The sequence below is a fragment of the Leucoraja erinacea genome, chromosome 4 (assembly GCF_028641065.1).
Source record: "Leucoraja erinacea ecotype New England chromosome 4, Leri_hhj_1, whole genome shotgun sequence".
Lineage (NCBI taxonomy): Eukaryota > Metazoa > Chordata > Chondrichthyes > Rajiformes > Rajidae > Leucoraja > Leucoraja erinaceus.
Genome location: NC_073380.1, coordinates 89,964,319 through 89,986,725, shown reverse-complemented (window position 1 = coordinate 89,986,725; position 22,407 = coordinate 89,964,319). Strand labels below are relative to the sequence as shown.

The 22,407-nt window shown below is 44.5% G+C and overlaps 1 protein-coding gene across 1 annotated transcript in view; it reads right to left on the bottom strand.

Annotated features, from left to right (window-relative positions):
• The window catches only part of nfatc1 (nuclear factor of activated T cells 1), a 252,670-nt gene that overhangs the window by 146,859 nt on the left and 83,404 nt on the right, over positions 1-22,407 (bottom strand). Inside the window, 2 exon segments of the mRNA XM_055634764.1 lie at positions 1,069-1,201; positions 4,550-4,605. Of these exon segments, the coding sequence (XP_055490739.1) occupies positions 1,069-1,201; positions 4,550-4,605 (189 nt within the window).

The window sequence follows — 22,407 nt, the reverse complement described above, 5'->3', positions numbered from 1 at the left end:
ATGCCAAAAATCTTCCTCACCACCCTATCTACCTGCAATGCCACTTTCTGGGACCTTTACACTCATACTACTTGATTCCTTTGCTCAAAAACACTCTCCAGGTCCCTATGGTCCACTGTCAAGGTCATGCCCTGGTTTGACTTAATTTGCCATTCCTCTGGCCACATGCCCACTGATCAAGATCCTGCAGCAATTCTTGATAACCATCTTCACAGTCGATGTGTGTCACCGTAAAATTACTAATCAAGCCTTGTACATCCTCAGCCAAATCGTTGATATAGATGACAAACAGCAATGGGCCCTGTGCTGATCCCCGAGACCTGCTGTACCATTAGTCAAAGGGTACTAGTGTTAAAAACAACCTTCCACACTTTCTCTCTGACCATGAAGCCAATTTTGAATCGATCTCTCCCTGAATCCCATGTGATCAAACCTTTCAAAGCAACCTACCATTTGGAAACCTTTTCAAGGCCTTGCTGAAGTCCATTTGGCCAAGCCTTCATAAACCTTCTTGGCTATTTCTCTGAGACATGATCTCCCATGCGTAAAAGCATGCTGGCCATACCTAATCAACTCCTGTTTTCCCAAATACATGTACATCTCAATCCTGAGAATCCTCTCCAGCTACGAACCTACCAGAGATGTTAGGTTGACTGGTCTCTTGTACTAATTAATTGATTGAAGTTTAGTCAAACAACAAAATGTTGCAATTGGACCCTGGTTTTTTTTAAACAGTTTGTCTTTTCTCTCTGAATTTCATAGCTTAAATGCATATTGCGTCCTTAATATAGTACAAGTGCCCAAGGCACTTCTTATGCTATTCAAGAAAAAATAATATCAAGCCACACACGAAGATATTAGGACAGACCCAAACATGAAGTGCACTTTGAGGAACATCTTATCCAAAGGTAGAGCTAGTGTTTTGGGGATGTAGAGCAGAAGGGGGGTGGCAGGTCCCCAGAAACTATGGCCCTCACAGCTAGAGATATGGGAATTCAATTCAGGGGAAAGTAAGATGCTTGAATTGGAACATGATAGATATGTAGCCATTTCAATGTGAGCAGTTACCATTAGCTGGTAGATAGGAAAAGCGCTGACTTTGGCTCCTCTTCCGTTTCCCATTGCAGACATAGAAATAAACTTGAACAGGGCTGGTAATGCGCTGGTTCCGATAGGGCGGAATTTCAACAATGAGTGTATTCTGCAACCAAGAAAATAAAAAAAAGACTTGATAAAATGCTCAGAAGACCATCGGCAGATTCTGCAGTGAATTAGATTCATTGAGTCATGCAAAATGGAAACAGGCCTTTCAGACCATTGAGCCCGTGTTGACCTTCAAGCACCAGTTTACACTACAACCAACATTTCTCCGCACATTCATTTCATTTCACCCCCAGATTTTTGCCACCAGAGACAATTTCCAGTGGCCAATTCTCCTGTCAGCCTGAGCATCGTTGGGATTGGGAGGAAACCTGAGTAACCTGTGGAAATCCCCACAGTCCTACAGGGACAATATCCGGGCCGGCCTTAGGAGGTGCGGGGCCCAATTGGTAACAATTTAATGAGCCCCTGGTTCCCAGCCAAGGTCTGTAGAATCATAGAAATATAAATAAAGTCTATTATAGACTTTATATCTCTATGGTAGAATGGAAAGTAATCAAAATGTTCGCTTAAAAAGTGCCTGTGAGTTAATGGACCAAACAGATCTAAGCTCCATTTTAATATAAAATCGCATACATGTAAGCCTACAAGTAACAAACAAATTATGTAGATCACCTCTGAAAAGTACATAGTTACAATACCACTTATTTTAGTGACTGTGAAATGAAAAAAAAAGTAATTTAATTAAATAGATCCAGGAAAACTAATAACCATTGGTGAAAAACTAGTCCAGGCATTAAATTTTGGGCTTCAGCCCCATCCCACCCTTTGGGCTTCTACCCCATCCTAACTTAGTTGTGTGTGTGTGTGTTTTAGTTGTCTGTGTGTGATGTATGAAATTCCGTTCAGACTGAAAGGTCTGAATGACAATAAAGGATGCTGTGTAGGGTGTGTGTGTGTGTGGTGTGTGTGTGTGTGTGTGAGTGGCACGTGTGGGGGACATTGTTTGTGGTGTGTGTGTCAAATTGTGTGTGCACTGTGTGTGTGTGTATATGTGTGTGTGGTGGGCCACAGAGTGTGTGTGTGGGGGTGTGGTAAAAGTTGTCTGTGTGCGATTGTATGAAAAAAATTCCGTTCAGACTGATTTTGTTTGTCTGAATGACAATATTGTATATATTGATCAATTGTGTGGGAGAAATAAATTTAAAAAAAAAGATACTTGATACTTGATGTGTGTGGGAGGGAAGGAGAGAAGGGTAGGGAGGGAGGGCAGGAGAGAAAGAAGGGAGGGAGGGAAGGAGAAAACGGAAAAGAGAGAGAGGAAGGAGGGAGGGAAGGAGAGAGGGAGAGAGAAGGGAGGGAGGGGAGAAGGGAGGGAGAGGGCCGGTGGTGGGAGTGGATGCCGGGGTCCGGTTGGACGGGTGTGAGCTGAGGCCGATGTTTGTAAACGTTGCTCTAACCCCCGGCCCGGCCCTCCCTGTATTGTTCACCGCATCTCCCCAGGGAGAGAGAGGGGTGGAGCTGGGGCTGTGTGCGTGAAGCACGGCGACTGGAGGGGCGGGAGCGCTGCCCCGTGGCCGTGAGGGAACGACCCACGTCCCCCTCTCCCCCTTCTCCATTCCCCCTCACACCCCCCCTCCCCGTCTGCCTCTTTCTTTCACCTCCACCCCTCTACTCTCTGTTCATCCCTCTCTCCACCCACCCAGGGTAGATCTCCCCGAGCCAAGAGTAGATTACTCTAGTGCGGGGCCCCCTTAGGCCCGGGGCCCAATTGGGAGCCATTGGTCCAATTGGCTTAAGGCCAGCTCTGGACAATATGTAAAGTGCACCAGACAGCAGCAGAGAACAGAATTTAAACCCAGGTCCCTGGAATTGAGGGTTAGCAGCATTGTGCCACCTTAAATTCGTAAAGTTGTGATCGTGGGACAAAAAACTTGAGCATTAATCAGTACCGTGAATTGCAAACATTTGTTAGCCTATAGTTGCACAATGATGAAGCACGTTGATGAGAGATTTTAATGCACATACGGAGGCTTATTCTCCATGAATACTCTAGTGGCACTGGCTGAGAATTTGCCATGAGCATAAAAAGGAGTAAAAGCGGCAGCCATTCCTATTCAGTCTAATGCAGGGACAAAGGCATCATGTGTGACAGAATGCACCTCACACACACAACTGTACACCTTCTGCAATCTCAAACAAAGGTTCTGCCAGACGTATGTTGAGAACCAGGTTAAGAGTGGGACTGAGAGATGAACAAAGGGATGATAATTGGGAGAATGAGATAGTGAGCAAGAATCAGGGACACGGTCAGGAGCAGCGAGATGATCTATGAGAGCTAATGGAGATAACCCAACACAGAAGAAGTTCAGAAGTTATTGAAAGGAAGTCGGATAGTGGTAGGCATTAGGAATTGAAATCAGTAACAATGAAAAATTAAATAAGCACCTAACTTGGAGAAGATGGATGCTTCAGAATCCCTTGGCTAGTTACAATTAGGGCTTTTAACTATGGGCTTCACAAGTGCAATAGGATTTCATGCAAGTGACATCTAAACCAGCACACTGAGTATTATTTGACATCACTGTGTATGCTCAGTGGCCCCTATGCAAAGCAAGTTATAACCAATTAACTTAAACTGACTAACTAACTGAAACAGTTTTCTTATGATTTCAGGGGAAAAGATGGGAATTAGCTGAAGTGGCGTGCTGAATTATTGATAATAATTTCAAGAATTACTTATTATCATCTGAGCGTCTGAAATATTACCATCATTACTCCCCGCCGTTGCTCTTTTAGCTGGTATGTCATTCATTCCCTGGTCTAATAAAAACAAACTGCTTATTCTGTTTATTAATTATGGATTGAAGTCCACAGTCAGATGTTTGTTAGTTTTTGACAATCAGTTTAGAATTAACTGTGAACAAACTTCCTTGGTGGCGATATCTGTTTAGCTTTACTTTTAAAAATAAGGGAAGAAAAACTGGAATATCTGATTCTTTTAAATGTGCACAAGACGTGGGGATTGCTACCAATACCAGCATCTCTATGTGTCCCCAAAACTGATAAGGCAGCTAAAAATGAACAATGCTGTGTTGTCTGGACTGCTATGTAGTTCAGACACAGTAAGGATGCCAGATTTCCCTTACAGGACATAAGTGAACCAGATAGGATTTTACAACAGACTAGTAGTACTTACCATTTCTGAATTAAACATTTTTTTTTAAATCCAGCTTTGTTTTATTAGTTGAATTTAAACTCCCCAGCTGCCTTGGTAGGATTTAAACTCGTATCTCTCGATCAATGACTCAGCATTTTAACCATTAGCCAAGTAACTTAATCACCCTGTTACTTTACCATTAAATGCCAATTCTGCAATAATAATGCTTCACATTTACCCAACTGTACAGAGGTACTACAACATATCCACCTGATTAAGGACACTTACAGGTTTAAAGAACTCCTTGTCAGTCTTTGCTTCAGTCTCCCACACATGATGTCCATCTGGTGAGAAATCATAATGTATTTTCAATAGCGAATGTTTCTTCCTTTATTTGTATCCTCCGAGAGATTTCATGAACAGAATGCAGTGGAACTCTGATAATCCGGCATCAGACTGTTTGGAAATCCTGACAGTGCCGTGTCTGATTCAGGGGTCTGGAGTGCAGGTGGGGTCTTCAGCTAAAGCCAAAGGTCCAGACTACAGTGGAGACTGGGGGCAGAGTTGGAGTTGGTGTCAAGATCTCCAGGGGTCTCGTTCATAGTTAGTTTTGTTGCTGGAATCATGGTCTGAAATTGCTTGTATCTTTTTTTCCCTTTAAACTCACCCAACACACTGGAATATTTATTATAGTACTAGTTAACAGATTTAAAAAAAAGTTAAGTAAAAGAGTGCTGTCATAGATGTATTATCCAAAGTTCTGTCTGTCCCTCATACCAATATCCCATGGCTGCCGGATTATCGGAGTTTTTAAACAAGGGTCAGAGAGTTAGAGAAATAGAGCATGGTCCACTGAATCCATGCAAACATTTGCACATTTATACTAATCCTATACCAATCCCATTTTTTTTATTGTTCCCACATTCTCATCAACTCACCGTGTATTTATCCATTGATGTACACACCAGGGGACAATTTACAACAGGCAATTAGTCTGCCAACCTGCACATTTTTGGGAAGGAGGGAGGAAAGTGGAGCACCTGGAGGAAACTAATAGGGTTACCTGGAGCACATGCGCACTCCACATAGGCAGTGCTGGAGATTAGGAATTAACCTTGTCACTGGAGCTGAGGCAACAATTCTACTAACATTGTGCCACCGTGCTGTTTTTTGTCATTAGCCACAGGTAATATTAAGGAAAAAGATTATTGGTTTATTTTATAGAATGGTTGTCAGAATAAAAGTATTATACACTGTTCAGTTTATTAGCCAGCCTGCAGTTTTAACATCTTGGATATAACTCTCACTTTAACCATAACTTTCACTGTATCAATGTCCTTCACTTTTTCATGCATCTTACAGTTTTGCATCCATTCACTTCTGCTGCATCACCCGGACCTGAAATCTTTATGCTCAACTGTTTCTGACCTGCACAACTTCAATTTAAAATAGTTTATCATGCTATACTATCCTTGCAAAACAATTACGGGTAACATTATTTATTTTAATGCAATAAGCAGCATGTACTATTCAGAAATGGCTTGTTCTGCAGTAGCAGAATAGTTCTTGATTAAACTCCCATGGCAATGGCTACTATTAGTGTTGGATTGTACACAGCATTGAAACATGATATGTACAGTAACTATTGTTTATTTGTTCATTTGTAAAAATAAATTGATTAATTATTCACTTTCGTTGGAGAATTGCAGCTTTGGGTTCCAGTTTTGCAGCTAGATAATTAAGCTCTTCCCGAGTGTAATTGTTTGCAGATGAAGGCTTTCAAATGGGCCCATTAAACCAATAATGCAATGCCAGAGTATTCAAATTGCTTATAATTAATTGTTTACATGAGACTTGCGTGTTAAGATACAAGTCCCAAAATGAGTCCGTAAGAAAACTGTTAATATTAAATATAGCTGCCACACCTCCAACTTTCTCTCTCCTGCCAAGGGGACACCTTATCAAGGTTCCTAGTGGGAACAGGGACCAGGAGGTGTAAAATGCCAGTTTTCCCCTCACTGTCCCCTCTCCCCTCTCGGTAGCATTACTGTCTTAATCACCGGGCTCTCTCTTGTTGCAATTACCTGCCTATCTAAGGCAGGAGACTTGTAATGAGTTAATCACAGTCCTACTAAGAATATAGTAGCACCGTAAGACCTTGAGGCATGAATGCTTGAGTCATGCTCCACACATGTGCTGCTTGATATCAGGTGCTCAGCTGTCTAAGCGATGGTGCCTATAAAGAATGCCTAGTAAACAGCTCACTCCAGAGGTTTGAGAACAGAAAATTAGGCTGACTCTCCAGTGGAAGACCAACTGAGTCTAGATTATCTTCTCAAATCTCTGGATTTAGCTCCTGAGTCTTGGCTGAATAGAACAGTCGGCTTGTGGCACTTCCGCAGCTCCACTCTGGGTCCCTTGTTACTGTGTTGCATAGGAGATGCCAAGCATACATCAGTAGGGTGATAGATAGCAACCTGTTCTGCCAGCACAGGCAGCTGAAGCCTCATCACATTTGAACTGGCTGATTTCCAGTGCTCATCTTACTCCATCTAGGCAGCTTGCCAGTTGTAAAGACGGGAACTCTTGTAAGGTGCCCATGCCTTAAAGGCAGCCTGAAATTCCTTAAAGGGGAGGTGCAGTCTGCAGTAGTAATTTGTGCAAAATTAGTTTTCCAAAAGGACGTGATATTGCCTTGGGGCCCCACAGCTGCCCATTGCAGCTTGCAAGCTACTTATAGAGCAATAGGAGACAGGAATGACAGTGTCTTCAACTCCAATGGACGAGGTTGACTTGTCAGCTTACTCGGGGACAAAAGAGAGTAAATGGCAGATTTCACGATTTGCACAGCAATGGACCACCCTATTTTAACCTCAGCACTCCTCTACGCCTTCTCTTCCCATCCACAATAAGGCTCTTCGTCATTCCGCTTGTAGCGAGAATACAAATCACCAAAAATCTGCCCGCACCATCCTGCTCCTCCCACTCTTGGTTACTCCTGCCGCATCCTCACCACCGCACCAGGTGCAAGGCTCTCTCATACTACCCCAGAAACGTTCTGCTGGACAGATGCTGAACCATTGGAGCTCATCTTGCCAGCAAATTGCTGAAGGGGAAGCACAGGAGTGGGAGGAATACGATACCCCATTGACTCAGAGAGCCACGGAGGCAGCTGTCACTGATGTCAGTAAAGGACCTGTCCCACTTACGCGACCTGGGCTCGCAAATTACACGACCTCGTGGTCGCTTGAGGCGTATGGGCACCGTATGGCCGCGCAGGGCAGCTCCCACTTAGAAGCGTGGAGTTGTGCGGGGCTGGTCCCGACATCGCGCAGGGCTCCGAAAATCTGACAGTGTCCGAAATCGCACGCAGGCACATTGTGGTCGTATGCAGCGTCATGATGGCGTACGCAGCATCTTGATGGCGTACGCCTAGCGCATGGCGTGGTGTGATGACATCACCACCCGACGCTGTGCGACGCCCAAATTCAGTCGGCCCGCCTCCTGCCCAGCTGATTGGTAAGCATGACGTAAGCATGACGCACATGAACTCCGCTGCCGTTTGGTCGCGCCATACGCACGCAAACGCATGCAAGTGGGACAGGCCCTTTAGAGACCATTGCCAGTGTAAGGGGGTCACAGTTTAAGAATCCGTGGAATTCTCTGCCACTGAAGGTAGTTAAGGCCAGTTCATTTGGCTATATTTAAGAGGGAGTTAGATGTGGCCCTTGTGGCTAAAGGGATCAGGGGGTATGGAGAGAAGGCAGGAACAGGGTAATGAGTTGGATGATCAGCCATGATCATATTGTATGGTGGTGCAGGCTCGAAGGCTCTATCCACACAGATAGAATTGAATGGCGGTGCAGGCTCAGTCCACACACTACTCTATTGGCTTTGGGGGGGGGGTGGGGGGGGGGGGGGGTCTCACTGAGGCTCTGCACAGCAGCAATAAGATATCCATACTCCTGTATTCAGTTATCTTGTAGTAACGGCTGACACGTTGTCTTTCCAGATGCATGCTGCACCTGCATGTTTGTCTTCAGTGATTTGTATACACAGACCTTCGTCCTTTGAATTCCAACACCACCCAATTTAACCAACACAGTCGACAACCAATTTAATCACACAGAGAGTGGTGAATCTGTGGAATTCTCTGCCACAGAAGGTAGTTGAGGCCAGTTCATTGGCTATATTTAAGAGGGAGTTAGATGTGGCCCTTGTGGCTAAAGGGATCAGGGGGTATGGAGAGAAGGCAGGTACAGGATACTGAGTTGGATGATCAGCCGTGATCATATTGAATGGCGGTACAGGCTCGAAGGGCCGAATGGCCTACTCCTGCACCTATTTTCTATGTTTCTATGACATTTATCTTTATTCTGTTATGTGCACCAAGTGACCTCAAGTGACCTCATATGTTATCATATTATATTATATTCACTATGTTCTCATCCACATACTCAGTTTGTCTATAATCCCTTGATCATAAGGTCATTAGGAATAGGAGTAGAGTTAGGCCATTTGGCCCATCAAGTCTACTCTGTCATTCAATCATGGCTGATCTATTTCTCACTCCGAACCCCATTCTCCTGCCTTCTCCCCATAACCACTGACACCTGTACTAATCAAGAATCTATCTATCTCTGCCTTAAAAAATGTCAACTGACTTGGCCTCCACAGCCTTCTGTGGCAAAGAATTCCAGAGATTCACCACCCTCGGACTAATGACATTTCACCTGATCTCCTTCCTAAAAGAAGGTCTTTTCATTCTGAGGCTATGACCTCTCGTCCTAGACTCTCACACTAGTGGAAACATACTATCCATATACACTCTATCCAAGCCTTTCACTATTCTGTATGTTTCAATGAGGTCCCCCCTTGTTCTTCTAAACTCCAGTGAGTACAGTCCCAGTGCCGACAAACGTTCATCATGTTAACCTCCTCATTCCTGGGGTCATTCTTGTAAACCTCCACTGGACCTTCTCCAGAGCCAGCACATCCTCCCTCAGATATGATATTTCTTTATATCCTCTTCCCCAGGCACAATCACACCTAATTTGCCACTTTCATTTCACTGCACATCTCGTATGTGTATGTGACAACTAAACCTGACTTGACTTGACTTGACGACCTAATTTATTACCATCAAAGTGAGCGCTCAGAGCATCAGAACCACATGAAACCACACACAATATCATCTGATTCTCCACTGTGCTCACTGCTCCTCCATCACCAGAGTATGGTCCCCCTTATTCCTACATCCTGGCGGCATGAGAAGCAAGTGCAGGTATAGGTTATTCGCCCATTTGAGTATGCTCAGCTCATTTAATGTACTACTTCATCAACTTTCTGATCCCCATTCTTTGATTTGCTTGGTAATTCGAGTGGTGGGGGCCAGGAACGCACTGCCAGGGATTGTGGTGGAGGCAGACAGGAAAATGGTGCTTAAGGATAAGGGGGAAATCTTTTAGGACTGAGATGAGAAAAACATTTTTCACACAGAGTGTGGTGAATCTCTGGAATTCTCTGCCACAGAAGGTAGTTGAGGCCAGTTCATTGGCTATATTTAGAGGGAGTTAGATGTGGCCCTCGTGGCTAAAGGGATCAGGGGGTATGGAGAGAAAGCAGGTACAGGATACTGAGTTGGATGATCAGCCATGATCATAATGAATGGCGGTGCAGGCTCGAAGGGCCGAATGGCCTACTCCTGCACCTATTTTCTATGTTTCTATGTAATAGGCTTTTAGGTAGGTGCATGGAAATGCAGGGAATAGAGGGATCCTCTATTCTAGATCATATAGAAGCAGATGAGATCAGTTCACCTTGGCATCAGCCTCGACACAAACATTGTGGACCAATTGGTCGAACAAGCACGTTTTACCATCCTACCCACGTGGTTCGATCTCCTCCTCCCTCATCCCAATATCCGTTCTCATTCTAACATTGTGCAGGGCATCAAACTGCAAAGGTAACTCTTAGTTCTCTCATTGAACTGTAAAGATCTCCATCCTCATGTTCTGTCCAAACCCAATTTCAAGCTTCTATTTATTGTATGCAGTGGTGTGCGTAGGACTTCAAATCTCCCAATCGCTGGAGGGCTGAGGCCAGGCTTCCTTAACACTATTAGATGAATGAGTGAATGCACATGCTTCACCTCAACAAAGTATTAACTTTGGGTCGGGATGTAGACCCAGAGTCCACCTTTGCAGATTACCCTGCATTTTGGTTAGCTGCTTAGTATTGCAAGCAACGATGCATAACTTGCTTTTGCCATCAGCAGAGGAACTGAAAGCAGTGAGAAAATCTCTTGGGCTTTAAACAAATAGTTTATTAATGTTTTTGATAAAGAAATATACGCCCACGGTACCCACACGTCAGCCTGTAATGAGGAATCGATACCCTGGGCACCCTTACACTGTTCAGATAAAACAAGGTGAAACACATTCCAAACGCAAAAGAACACAATGCTGTAAATCCGTAATAAACGTAGGGAGCGATACTTAACAGATCGGGCAACATCCGCTGAGAGAGAAATCACAGCGACAAAGTCATCTGAACTTTCACTGACGGGAAATGGTGTCTATTTCTTTCTCTAGTTGTCTGGCACGCTGAACGTTTGCAGAACTATTTGCTCTCATGTTAAATCATAGGTGCTATACTTAAACTTGGTGGTATTAAGGCCCAAATTTAGATTGGCCCAAAGTCCTTTTGAGATCTGGCACCAGGTTGCAAGCAAGGGGCGGAGAGAGGGAGGGAGGGGGGGGGGGGAGGGGGGGGGGGGGGGGGGGGGAAAGAGGGTTGAGAAGGGTGTGAGAAAGAGAGGGTGAGAGATTGGGGGGGAGAGTGAGGGGGAGAGAGAGAGAGGGGGAGAAGAGAGGGGAAGAGAGGGAGAGAGGGGGAGTGAGGGGGGGAGAGAGAGAAGGGGGAGTGAGGGAGGGGAGACAGACGGGGGAGGGGGGGGGAGAGAGGGGGGGGGGGAGGGTAGGTAGAGGGGGCGACAGAGGGGAGGGGGGGGGGGGGGAGAGACGGGGAGCAGAGGAGGGGGGGGGGCCAGGGGGGGGGATTGGGAATGAGGAGGGGTTGGGGGGAGGGAGGAGGAGAGAGGAGAGAGAGAGGGGAGAGAGAGAGGAGGGGGAGGAGAGGAGGGGGGGTTGAGGGGCATGAGAGGAGGGGGAGAGAGGAGGGGGAGAGAGGAAAGAGAGGGGAGGGGGGAGAGAGGAGGAGGGGAGAGAGGAGAGGGGGAGAGAGGAGGGGGAGAGGGTAGGGGGAAAAGAGGGGGTGGAGCGGGAGGGGGTGGGGGGGGTGGGGTGGGGGGTAGAGGGACTGAATCCGGAAGATTCAGACTTCACAAAGTTTGCATCACGCCTTTGTTTTTTTTTTAGTTAAAAGGAATCTTAGATTGTACAAATACCGGATGCTTTACAATCAACGGTGTAAGTACTATTATGGTGCAATAGTATTAAAAAGCACAATTTGAAACAGTAAATTATGGAACATAATGGCATTGATATGTTACTCTAAATGCACTTAGATTTAAGACACTTGCAAGTCACTTTGCTGGGCTATCCCTCGGAATCAATGGTGATTTATTTCAGTTACAATTGTATAATTTATTTTTCCTATCTTTTGTGCTGTAATGTCATCTATTTTGCTTAGTTTGTTACCGTCCTGTAAGCGCACTTGTAGAGTACTATCAGAATACTTCTCTTCTTGAGTCTGAAGAAGGGTCCCAACCCGAAAGGTCACCCATCATTTTTCTCCTGAGATGCTGACTGACCCGCTGAGTTACTCCAGCACTTTGTGGCCACTCTGCTTTCTCATTGGGAGTACGGATTCATTTGACACCCAGTCCAAGTATCATTCAACGGAGTTCCGCCATCAAGCTGTCATTTTGTCAACAAAATAGAGAGAGTACAGAGGAGATTTACTAGAATGTTGCCTGGGTTTCAGCAACTACTGTTACAGAGAAAGGTTGAACAAGTTAGGGCTTTATTCTTTGGAGCACAGAAGGTTAAGGGGGGACTTGATAGAGGTCTTTAAAATGATGCGAGGGATAGACAGAGTTGACGATGATAAGCTTTTCCCACTGAGAGTAGGGAAGATTCAAACAAGGGGACACGACATGAGAATTAAGGGACAGAAGTTTAGGAGTAACATGAGGGGAAACTTCTTTAATCCGAGTGGTGGCTGTGTGGAATGAGCTTCCAGTGGAGGTGGTGGAGGCAGGTTCGTTTTTATCATTTAAAAATAAATTGGATAGTTATATGGACGGGAAAGGAATGGAGGGTTATGGTCTGAGCGCAGGTATATGGGACTAGGGGAGATTACGTGTTCGGCACGGACTAGAAGGGTCGAGATGGCCTGTTTCCGTGCTGTAATTGTTATATGGTTATTATATGGTTATAAGCTGGTTAGTTTGTCAATGCATACTTTATCAATGGATGCAGATAAAAGATAGCATCATTTTTAAATGAAAATGCATTGGGTGTGACTGAAATGTGCAGTGAAATGCTCGCGGACTTTGTGCAAAAAGACAAACAAACAAACAACCAAACAAACTACAAACAGAATCACATATTCTTTTACATATTAAATATTGTGGGCGGAAGGAAAAAGGTTCAGTAAAGTTAGTCCCTGGTGAGATAGGAGTTTACAGTCCGAATGGTCTCTGGGAAGAAACTCCTTCTCAACCTCTCCGTTCTCACAGCATGGCAGCGGAGGCGTTTGCCTGACCATAGCAGCTGGAACAGTCCGTTGCAGGGGTGGAAGGGGTCTCCCATGATTTTATTGGCTCTGCAGTTGCACCTCCTGATGTATAGTTCCTGCAGGGGGGCGGGTGAAGTTCCCATAGTGCGTTCGGCCGAACCTAAGCAGTTGTTTATGTAACCAAGAAATAACGTGCGCAGTGATCTCCCCTTTATACTATCCAATAGCAGTGAACCTTTGCAACTGATTTATAAAGACAGACCAACATAAACCATGCATTACAATCCAAACTTCATAATTATTTTTAGAGTTAGGCTATTGAAATTCACAGTGTATTAACCAAATCCTCAAGGGCATTCTATTTGTATGATCATCTTGATGATAAACACATTAATTTCACAAGGCTCTGTTTTGTTTCTTACTACCTTTTCCCTGATGGCCTTCATTTCATGTGTGCAGGGGACTCATATCAATTATTCTATATTGCAACAACAGAATAATGGGTGTGGTAGAGCTGTTGCCTCACAGCTCGAGCAGCCTGTGTCCAATCCCAATCTCCATGCTGTCTGTTCCAATATTTTGTGATTTCATGGACCACTCTTAGATGCCACATCCCAAATATGTGAGGGTTGGTGGGTTAATTGCCCACTGCAAAAACTCCACTCAGTGCATAGCTAAAGGAAACAATCTAGGAGAGTTGGTGGGAAGATAGGTACAAAGTGCTGGAGTAACTCAGCGGGTCAGGCAGAATCTCTGGAGAAAAAGGACAGGACGATTGGGATGAATTACTCCAGTTGCCTAAATCCGCTGACAGCACTTTGTGTCTGTCTTTGGTATAAACCAGCATCTGCAGTTCCTTTCTGCACAGAGTTGGTGCGAATGTGAGGTGAATACATTTCAGGGAAAATTAGTGGGAACATGAGATTGGTCTATCAGCTGGCATAGATTCACAGAAATAAAGAAACATAGAAAATAGGCACAGGAGTAGGCCACTCAGCCCTCTGAGCCAGCACCGTCATTCGATAGGATCATGGCTGATCATCCAAAATCAGTACCCCGTTTCTGCTCTCTTCCCATATCCCTTGATTCCGTTAGCCCAAAGAGCATTATCTAACTCTCTCTTGAAAGCATCCAGTGACATGACCTCCAGTGCCTTCTGTGGCAGCGAATTTCACAGATTCACAACTCTCTGGGTGAAAATGTTTTTCCTCATCTCAGTCTTAAATGGCCTACCGCTTTTTCTTAAACTGTGACCCCTGGTTCTGGACTCCCCCAACATCAAGAACATTTTTGTTGCATCTAGCCTGGCCAATCCCTTAATAGTGTTATATGTTTTTTATATGTCTCCTCCTTCTCAATTCCAGTGAATATAAGCTCAGTCGATCCATTCTTTCATCATATGTCAGGCCCACCAACCCGGAAATTAACCTGGTGAACCTACGCTGCCCTCCCTCAATAGGAAGAATGCCCTTCCTTAAATTAGGATACCAAAAACTGCACAAAATACTCCAGGTGTGGTCTCACCAGGGCCCTGTACAATTGCAGTAGGACTTCCTTGCTCCTATACTCAAATTATCTCGCTATGAAGCCAACATGCCATTTGCTTTCGATAAGACAAGATAAGGCATTCGATAAGACAGAATAGCCTCCTTCCATGGGGGGAGGCAATATGGTACATGGTGTAGTACAGGGACCCAGAGACTGGCAAATGCCAGGCGTGCAAACAATACCCAACCCGCAAAAACATTCCTTGGCATCACTCTATCCTTATTTTCAGGGGTCTTGGATTCAGACCCTCAATCTTTGGCACATCATTTGAGAGCAATAATAACAATTCCATTCACATTGCATCTTTAAAACAATAAATAGAAATCCCAGGGTGTGCTTGAATATGCTTGAATTCATATGCTTGAATTCAATCCGTACACTGAAAAGAGGAGACCAGAGGCTTTGTTATAGCAGTAAGTTTTAATGGGCATCGTAATGAAGAAGAAGAAGTGGGAAGCTTTAGGGAGGGAATTCCAGAGCTTACTACCCTGGGCAAATTAATGTTTTAGGACTGTACACAAAATATACCCAGTACTCAAATTCTGGCAGTATTTCCAAATTAAAACTACTGTCAGGTTTTGATTTCATATCAAATTTTGTCATTACTAATTTGACTTGGCCATAAGAACAAACTAACAAATGTAACATAGAAACATAGAAACATAGAAAATAGGTGCAGGAGTAGGCCATTCGGCACCGCCATTCAATATGATCATGGCTGATCATCCAACTCAGTATCCCGTACCTGCCTTCTCTCCATACCCCCTGATCCCCTTAGCCACAAGGGCCACATCTAACTCCCTCTTAAATATAGCCAATGAACTGACCTCAACTACCCTCTGTGGCAGAGAGTTCCAGAGATTCACCACTCTCTGTGTGAAAACATTTCTTCTCAATTCGGTTTTAAAGGATTTCCCCCTTGTCCTTAAGCTGTGGCTCCTTGTCCTGGACTTCCCCAACATCGGGAACAATCTTCCTGCATCTAGCCTGTCCAACCCCTTAAGAATTTTGTACGTTTCTATAAGATCCCCTCTCAATCTCCTAAAAACAAAGTCTGTTAGCAAATTAAATTAAAAGGTAAGGGTATTTTCCATTGCTTTGTTAGCAGTTTCAAAGGAGAGTGGAAAATATGGAGACTTTTCTGGCTGCGAAATGCCAAGACATTTTTTTCAACCATACACTGAATTAAGAGTATTACTCTACAAAACAAAATAGCACTGGTTCTTGTTCCATGATGCATATTTCATAGGAGAATTCATTTTAAACCTTATGATGCAGTTTGCTTAAAAAGAGCAGATTGTATAGATGGTTAAAGTTTTATATTTTTTTAAAGAAAATGAGCAGTAAAGGAAGTTCTTGTGTATCAAGTATACTCCTGGGAACTCTTCCTACGTCAAACTTTGACCAAGTTCACAATCAGGTTTAAACACCATCGAGTTAAATGAAAGAGTGAAGAGTGCCCAGAAAGAAAATTTAAGATTATCATTGGAAGGCTGTCCTTTATAAAAACAGGAATGATAATATTTCTTTCAACTTAGGTTTAAAGTGATTGGTAGAAGGATTAGAGGGAACATGTTGTATTTTTAAACACAGAGGGTGGTGTGGATCTGGAACCTACCATCTGTAAAGATAATAAAGACAGAATTTCTAATGACATTTGAAAAGTGCTTGGATGTGTTCCAGACGCACTTGGACTTGGTGGGCTACAAAGCAAGGCAGGATTAAAATGGATGTCAAAGCACAAAGTGCTGAAGTAACTCAGTGGGTCAGGCAACATTTGATAGGTAAGGTTTTGCGTCAGAAATCTTCTGGCCATCCTGGCCACACACTCATCTCCCTGCTACCTTCAGGTAGAAGGTACAGGAGCCTGAAAACTGCAACAACCAGGTTCAGGAATAGCTACTTCCCCACAGCCATCAGGCTATTAAACCTGGCTCGGACAAAACTCTGATTATTGGTGGCCCATTATCTGCTATTTGCACTTTATCGGTTTATTTGTTTATGTGTGTGTATATATATGTATTGTGGTATATGGACACACTGATCTGTTTTGTAGTAAATGCCTACTATGTTCTGTGTGCTGAAACAAAGCAAGAATTTCATTGTCCTATACAGGGACACATGACAATAAACTCACTTGAACTTGAACTTCTTCAGACTGAAGGAGTAGCTGAAGAAGGAAGGGGCCCAACCCAAAACATTGCCTATCCATTCCCTCCACAGACACTGCCTGATCAGCTGAGTTGCACCGGCACTTTGTGCTTTGCTCAAGATTCCAGCATCTATAGTTGCTTGTGTCTTAAAAATGATAGTTATCTCTATGTTAACTGAATGGACATAAATGTCCTTCTGTGTCATGAATATTCCAAGATTCTATGAGTCAAAGTTCCGGGAAGTGGCGGCGTTGCCAGTCAGCTGCGGCTTGCCTGCAGTCCGTTTGTCTTTTCTGTTTTTTGTTTTCTCTTGTCCCGTTTTTACAGTTTATTTTGGTTTATTTAGTTGAGTATGTGTGGGGGGGGGTGGGTGTAACATGTTTTTTGACTCTTCCTTCGGGGGGGATGCGACCTTTCTTGCCGTATCCCCCGTCTCCGTGTCCGTCTGCGCTGAGGCCTATCGCGGAGCTGGCGGCCTCCAACTGCGACCGACCTCGAGGCTGCGGAGGCAGAGCCAGGACTTACCAACGCAAGGCTGGCCGACTTCGGGGCTGTGGTTACGGTGAGACCCAACTTCCGACCCAACTTTGGAGCCTCGGAGGCTCGGCCGCGGGCCAGTGGACGACATCATCGGGAGCTCGAGTTCTGTTTTCGGGAGCTCCCGCAACTACAGCTGCATCCGCTGGACTGGAGGGCGGCAGCTTTGGCAGCTTCGACCACCCCGGGTTGCGGAGTTTGAACCGGCCCCCTTGCGGAGCACGGATTCAGCCGCGGGACTTACCTACCATCACCCGGCGGGGTCACAACATCGGAGGCTTGGATTGCCTCAGCGCAGAGGGAGAGCAAGGAGGGAAGAGACAATGACTTTGGGACTTAAACTGTGTTGAGTGTTTGTTTGTTATTTATTCTATGTTATGACTGCAGGCTAAACCATTTTGTTGCACTGAAAAGTGCAATGACAATAAATTGAATCAAAAAAATCAACAAAAAAAAAGCAACATTGCTGACAGACCTGTACTGAGAAGATCTACAGGACAAGGACAAAGTCAGAAACTCGTCAGCAACAATGCCAACAATTGCTAACAGCTGGAAAACTATTTTATGAGGGCCTCTGCTATAGCGGTCCCTATATTCTGACCAGAGATCAAAGCCAAGCCCTGTCCAGCGAGGGTAAGGGGAGGATGCTTGGTTTCTTTAAGTATTTCTTGCAGCAGAACAGTAGACACAGCTGACTGGAATGGAAACAGTTATACAAATTGTCGAGCAATTTCCCCCACCGGCTCCTTCCAACGTCTGGTGAAATATTTTTGAAGTTAAAGATCACACAGAAAACATAAGCTTGCTGATTGATTGCAAGAGGTCTTGGACCACCAAGCAAATCTTCCTCCCATGCTTTCAAGCTTGGAGAGCTACAATCAAATTAGGGTGTGGTGTGAAAGGCGACAATACTAAGGGCTGAGCAACTATGTTAGGGTGTGCTAGGGTTTCATACAGTCTCTGTGCAGTCCAAAGCAATCTCTTTCCTACGAATTTCTCCTCCTCTTCTTGAGAAGACCTCTTAGCAAAGGAGCACGTGACACACAGGCATAACCGTCCTTAAGCTGACACCAGGGTGGAGATAGGAGAGGCTCCATTTCCCTCATAACATCAGCCCGAATCAACCACAGAAATCCCTTCATTAACTTATGTAACGGAGGAAGTTCCAGAGCTTGCCCACTGGGAGTTCTGCCAGCTGAGGTTTCACTAGTTTGGACCAGGTGCAGGAATACCAAGGAATGGGGAGGAATGGTGGCAAGGGAAAACAAGACAGTTGGCAATGTCTTGGTTTAATTTAATTGTAATGTATTTAATTCCTTGTGATTTTTGTTGTTGTTTTTAATGGTTTAGAAAAACACACAGTAAAATTGGGGGCAGCACAAAAGCGCAAAGAGTGGATAACACCAGGAAACGCCCAACACAATCCAACAGAGGAGAAAGTTAAAGGGGAAAATGAACAACTCAAGAACAAGAGCTGAAAAGGCTTTAGCACAAAAGGAGTACAACAGATGCCACAAGAAGTGCAAAAGAACATCAGGAGGGAACATCAAGGGAACACAGGTGGAGAGGCTAGCCAAAGAGGCAGAAATTGCAGCCACTCAAAGGGACATGAGGGAGTTATATACTATCACAAGGAAATTGGCCGGGACATATCTGCATAGTAATAAACCAATTACAGACAAGAACGGACAACTGATTTCAACCCAGGAGGCGTAGCTCGACAGATGGGTAGAACATTTCGAAGAAGTCCTAAACAGGCCACCACTGGCTGTAAAGACACACATTCCCAAAGCCAGGATACCACTACAAATTAAGTGTGACAGACCAACAAAATCAGAAATAAAGGCTACAATCAAGCAACAGAAAACTGGCAAGGCTGCTGGCCCTGACAATATTCCCCTTGAAGCCCTGAAGGTAGATATAGACTCATCAATAGACTCAAGACCTGCTCGATGGCGTTTTGGGAGAATTTGGGAGGAGGAAAAGACACCCACAGATGGGCAGAGGGATACAGCGTGAAACTGCCAGAAAAAGATGACCTAAGAAAATGTGACAACTACCGAGGGATCACCCTACTTTCTGTACACAGTAAATTTCTCAACCGTGTCATCCTCACCTGTCTTCAGGAAGCTGTAGACAAAAGGCTATGGGACCAGCAAGCAGGATTCAGGAAGGATCGTTCATGCACAGACAACACAGCAACATTACGCAACGTCATTGAACAGTCTATTGAATGGAACACGTCCCTGTACATCAACTTAATCGACTTTGAGAAAGCGTTTGACAGCATAGACAGGACAACACTATGGCGCCTAATGGACTACTATGGAATTCCCACCAAGATCATAAACCTAATCAAGAACTCATATGATGGAACTTCATGCAAAGTTATGCATGCAGGCCAGCTCTCTCAGAGCTTTAGTGTCAGGACGTCTATTGTCACCATTCCTGTTCCTCCTGGCAATTAACCATATAACCATATAACAATTACAGCACGGAAACAGGCCATCTCGGCCCTACAAGTCCGTGCCGAACAACTTTTTTCCCTTAGTTCCACCTGCCTGCACTCATAGAAACATAGAAATTAGGTGCAGGAGTAGGCCATTCGGCCCTTCAAGCCTGCACCGCCATTCAATATGATCATGGCTGATCATCCAACTCAGTATTCCGTACCTGCCTTCTCTCCATACCCCCTGATCCCCTTAGCCACAAGGGCCACATCTAACTCCCTCTTAATTATAGCCAATGAACTGGCCTCAACTACCCTCTGTGGCAGAGAGTTCCAGAGATTCACCACTCCCTATGTGAAAAAAGTTCTTCTCATCTCGGTTTTAAAGGATTTCCCCCTTATCCTTAAGCTGTGACCCCTTGTCGTGGACTTCCCTAACATCGGGAACAATCTTCCTGCATCTAGCCTGTCCAACCCCTTAAGAATTTTGTACGTTTCTATAAGATCCCCTCTCAATCTCCTAAATTCTAGAGAGTATAAACCAAGTAACCACTCATACCATAACCCTCCATTCCCTTCTCATCCATATGCCTATCCAATTTATTTTTAAATGATACCAACGAACCTGCCTCCACCACTTCCACTGTAAGCTCATTCCACACAACTACCACTAGAAATAAAATTAACACAGCAAAGCCCGAGTTCCTGTGCTCCCATTAACACACCAAGGCTTCATTTCCCACATCTTCCTTATTGAGTTTGCTGCATTTTAAAAAACTTATTGTGCAGCTTTTAAAAAGGAGTGAATGAAAAACGTTGGAGAATTCGGCAAAGACACGGTGATGAGGATCCGCTCCAAATTGACTGGATCATGATGGAAACAACTGAAGGGAAAATAAATGGAATTCAGTGGACAATGTGGGAGCAGCTCGATGATCTTGACTTTGCAGATGACATAGCTCTCCTTTCACACACACAGATACAAATGCAGGAGAATACGGACAGACTCTCACAAGCTGCAACGAAACTTGGTCTTACACCCAATACAGCAAAGACACCGGTGATGAGGATCCGCTCCAAAACCAGCATCCCTATCCTTATGCACAGCACTGCTCTAGAAACATTCACATACCTAGGCAGTGCTGTGGACATCACCGGAGGGGCAGAGGCAGACAGAAAAAGTAGAATCAATAAGGTTAGGGTAGTGTTTAACATGCTCAGGAAGGTCTGGAGCTCAAAACACATCTCAATCAACCATCTTTAATATGCATCTTTAACTCAAATGTGAAACAGGTGATGCTGTACGGATCAGAGACATGGAAAACAACAAAACACATTACAAAGAGGCTGCAAACATTCATTAACACCTGCCTTAGGAGAATACTTGACATCTGGTGGAGAGACAAAGTAAGCAATGTGGAGCTGTAGAAAAGAACAAGCCAGGAGCCCATTGACTTACAAATTCGAAGGATAAAATGGAGTTGGGTTGGACACACCCTCAGGAAACCTGCCACAAACATCTGCCACCCGGCAAGCCCTGAAATGAAACCCCCAAGGAAAAAGGAAAAGAGGTCACCCAAGGAACAGCTGGAGAAGAGGTGTCCAGATAGAAATGTCTGAGTGGGCTCAACTGGGGGAGATCGTGAAAGAACTGCCAACAGCCGTGTGAGGTGGAGGACATTGGTCAAGAGGAGCAAAAGGCTTAAGAAGAACAAGAACAATGGCACAAAGGCTGCCTTGCTACCTTACCCAGATTCAATCCTGACTATTGGTGCTGTCTGTACAGAGTTTGTACGTTCCCCCTGTGAGCGCATGGGTTTTCCCCAGGAGCTCCAGTTTCCTTCCATACTCCAAAGACGTACAGGTTTGTAGGTTAATTGGCTTTTGTAAAAATTGTAAAATTGTCCCTAGTATGTGGGATAGTGCTAATGTACGGGGGGTGATCGCTGGTCAGCATGGTCTTGGCAGGCTGAAGGGCCTATTTCCATGCTGTACCTCTAAAGTCAAAAATTCCATTAATCCAGTATGCTCAAGATTTTGGAAGTGCTCGACTGGCAGATTTTGCAGACTGCTGGGTGTTACTCCTATTAATTCTCCAACGTTTTTCATTCACTCCGTTTTAAAAGCTGCACAATAAGTTTTTTAAAATGCAGCAAACTCAATAAGGAAGATGTGGGAAATGAGCCCTTGGTGTGTTAATGGGAGCACAGGAACTCGGGCTTTGCTGTGTTAAGATAGATGGAAACCAGGGCCCTGCTGTGTTAAAAGTAAATGGGAACCATGGCCCTGCTGTGTTAAAGAGAGTGCAGTGCATCGTTTTATGTTGAACTAAACACTCTTGGCGCATGGCTTAGTAAGAATTCTTCTGATTGGTTGTGGGGCTTTGCTGTTGGTTTCTCCACAGGTACGCCCTTGTACAGGACACCTGCTAAAAAACTCTTTAATCATTGAACTTTGTTGTTAGTCACAAAGAATTAGTAAGCAGCTGTTGCCTGTGAAGTCCCATTCCTTAACCGCTCACTGCCAACTCTGGCCCAATGTTTAATCATGAAGGCCAGTACAATGTCAATGCATGGACTACACATTTCACAAGCCTCACAAATAGTGATAAAATACAAGGGAAAATGAGGAAGAAAGTGAATTGCCCGCAATGCCTGAGTATTAAGTTAAAGACTTAATTACAGAATAAAACTAAATATAGTTTCAGTGATTTAACAGCAATTTAGCAACAATGATACGCAGTTATGCACCAGTGA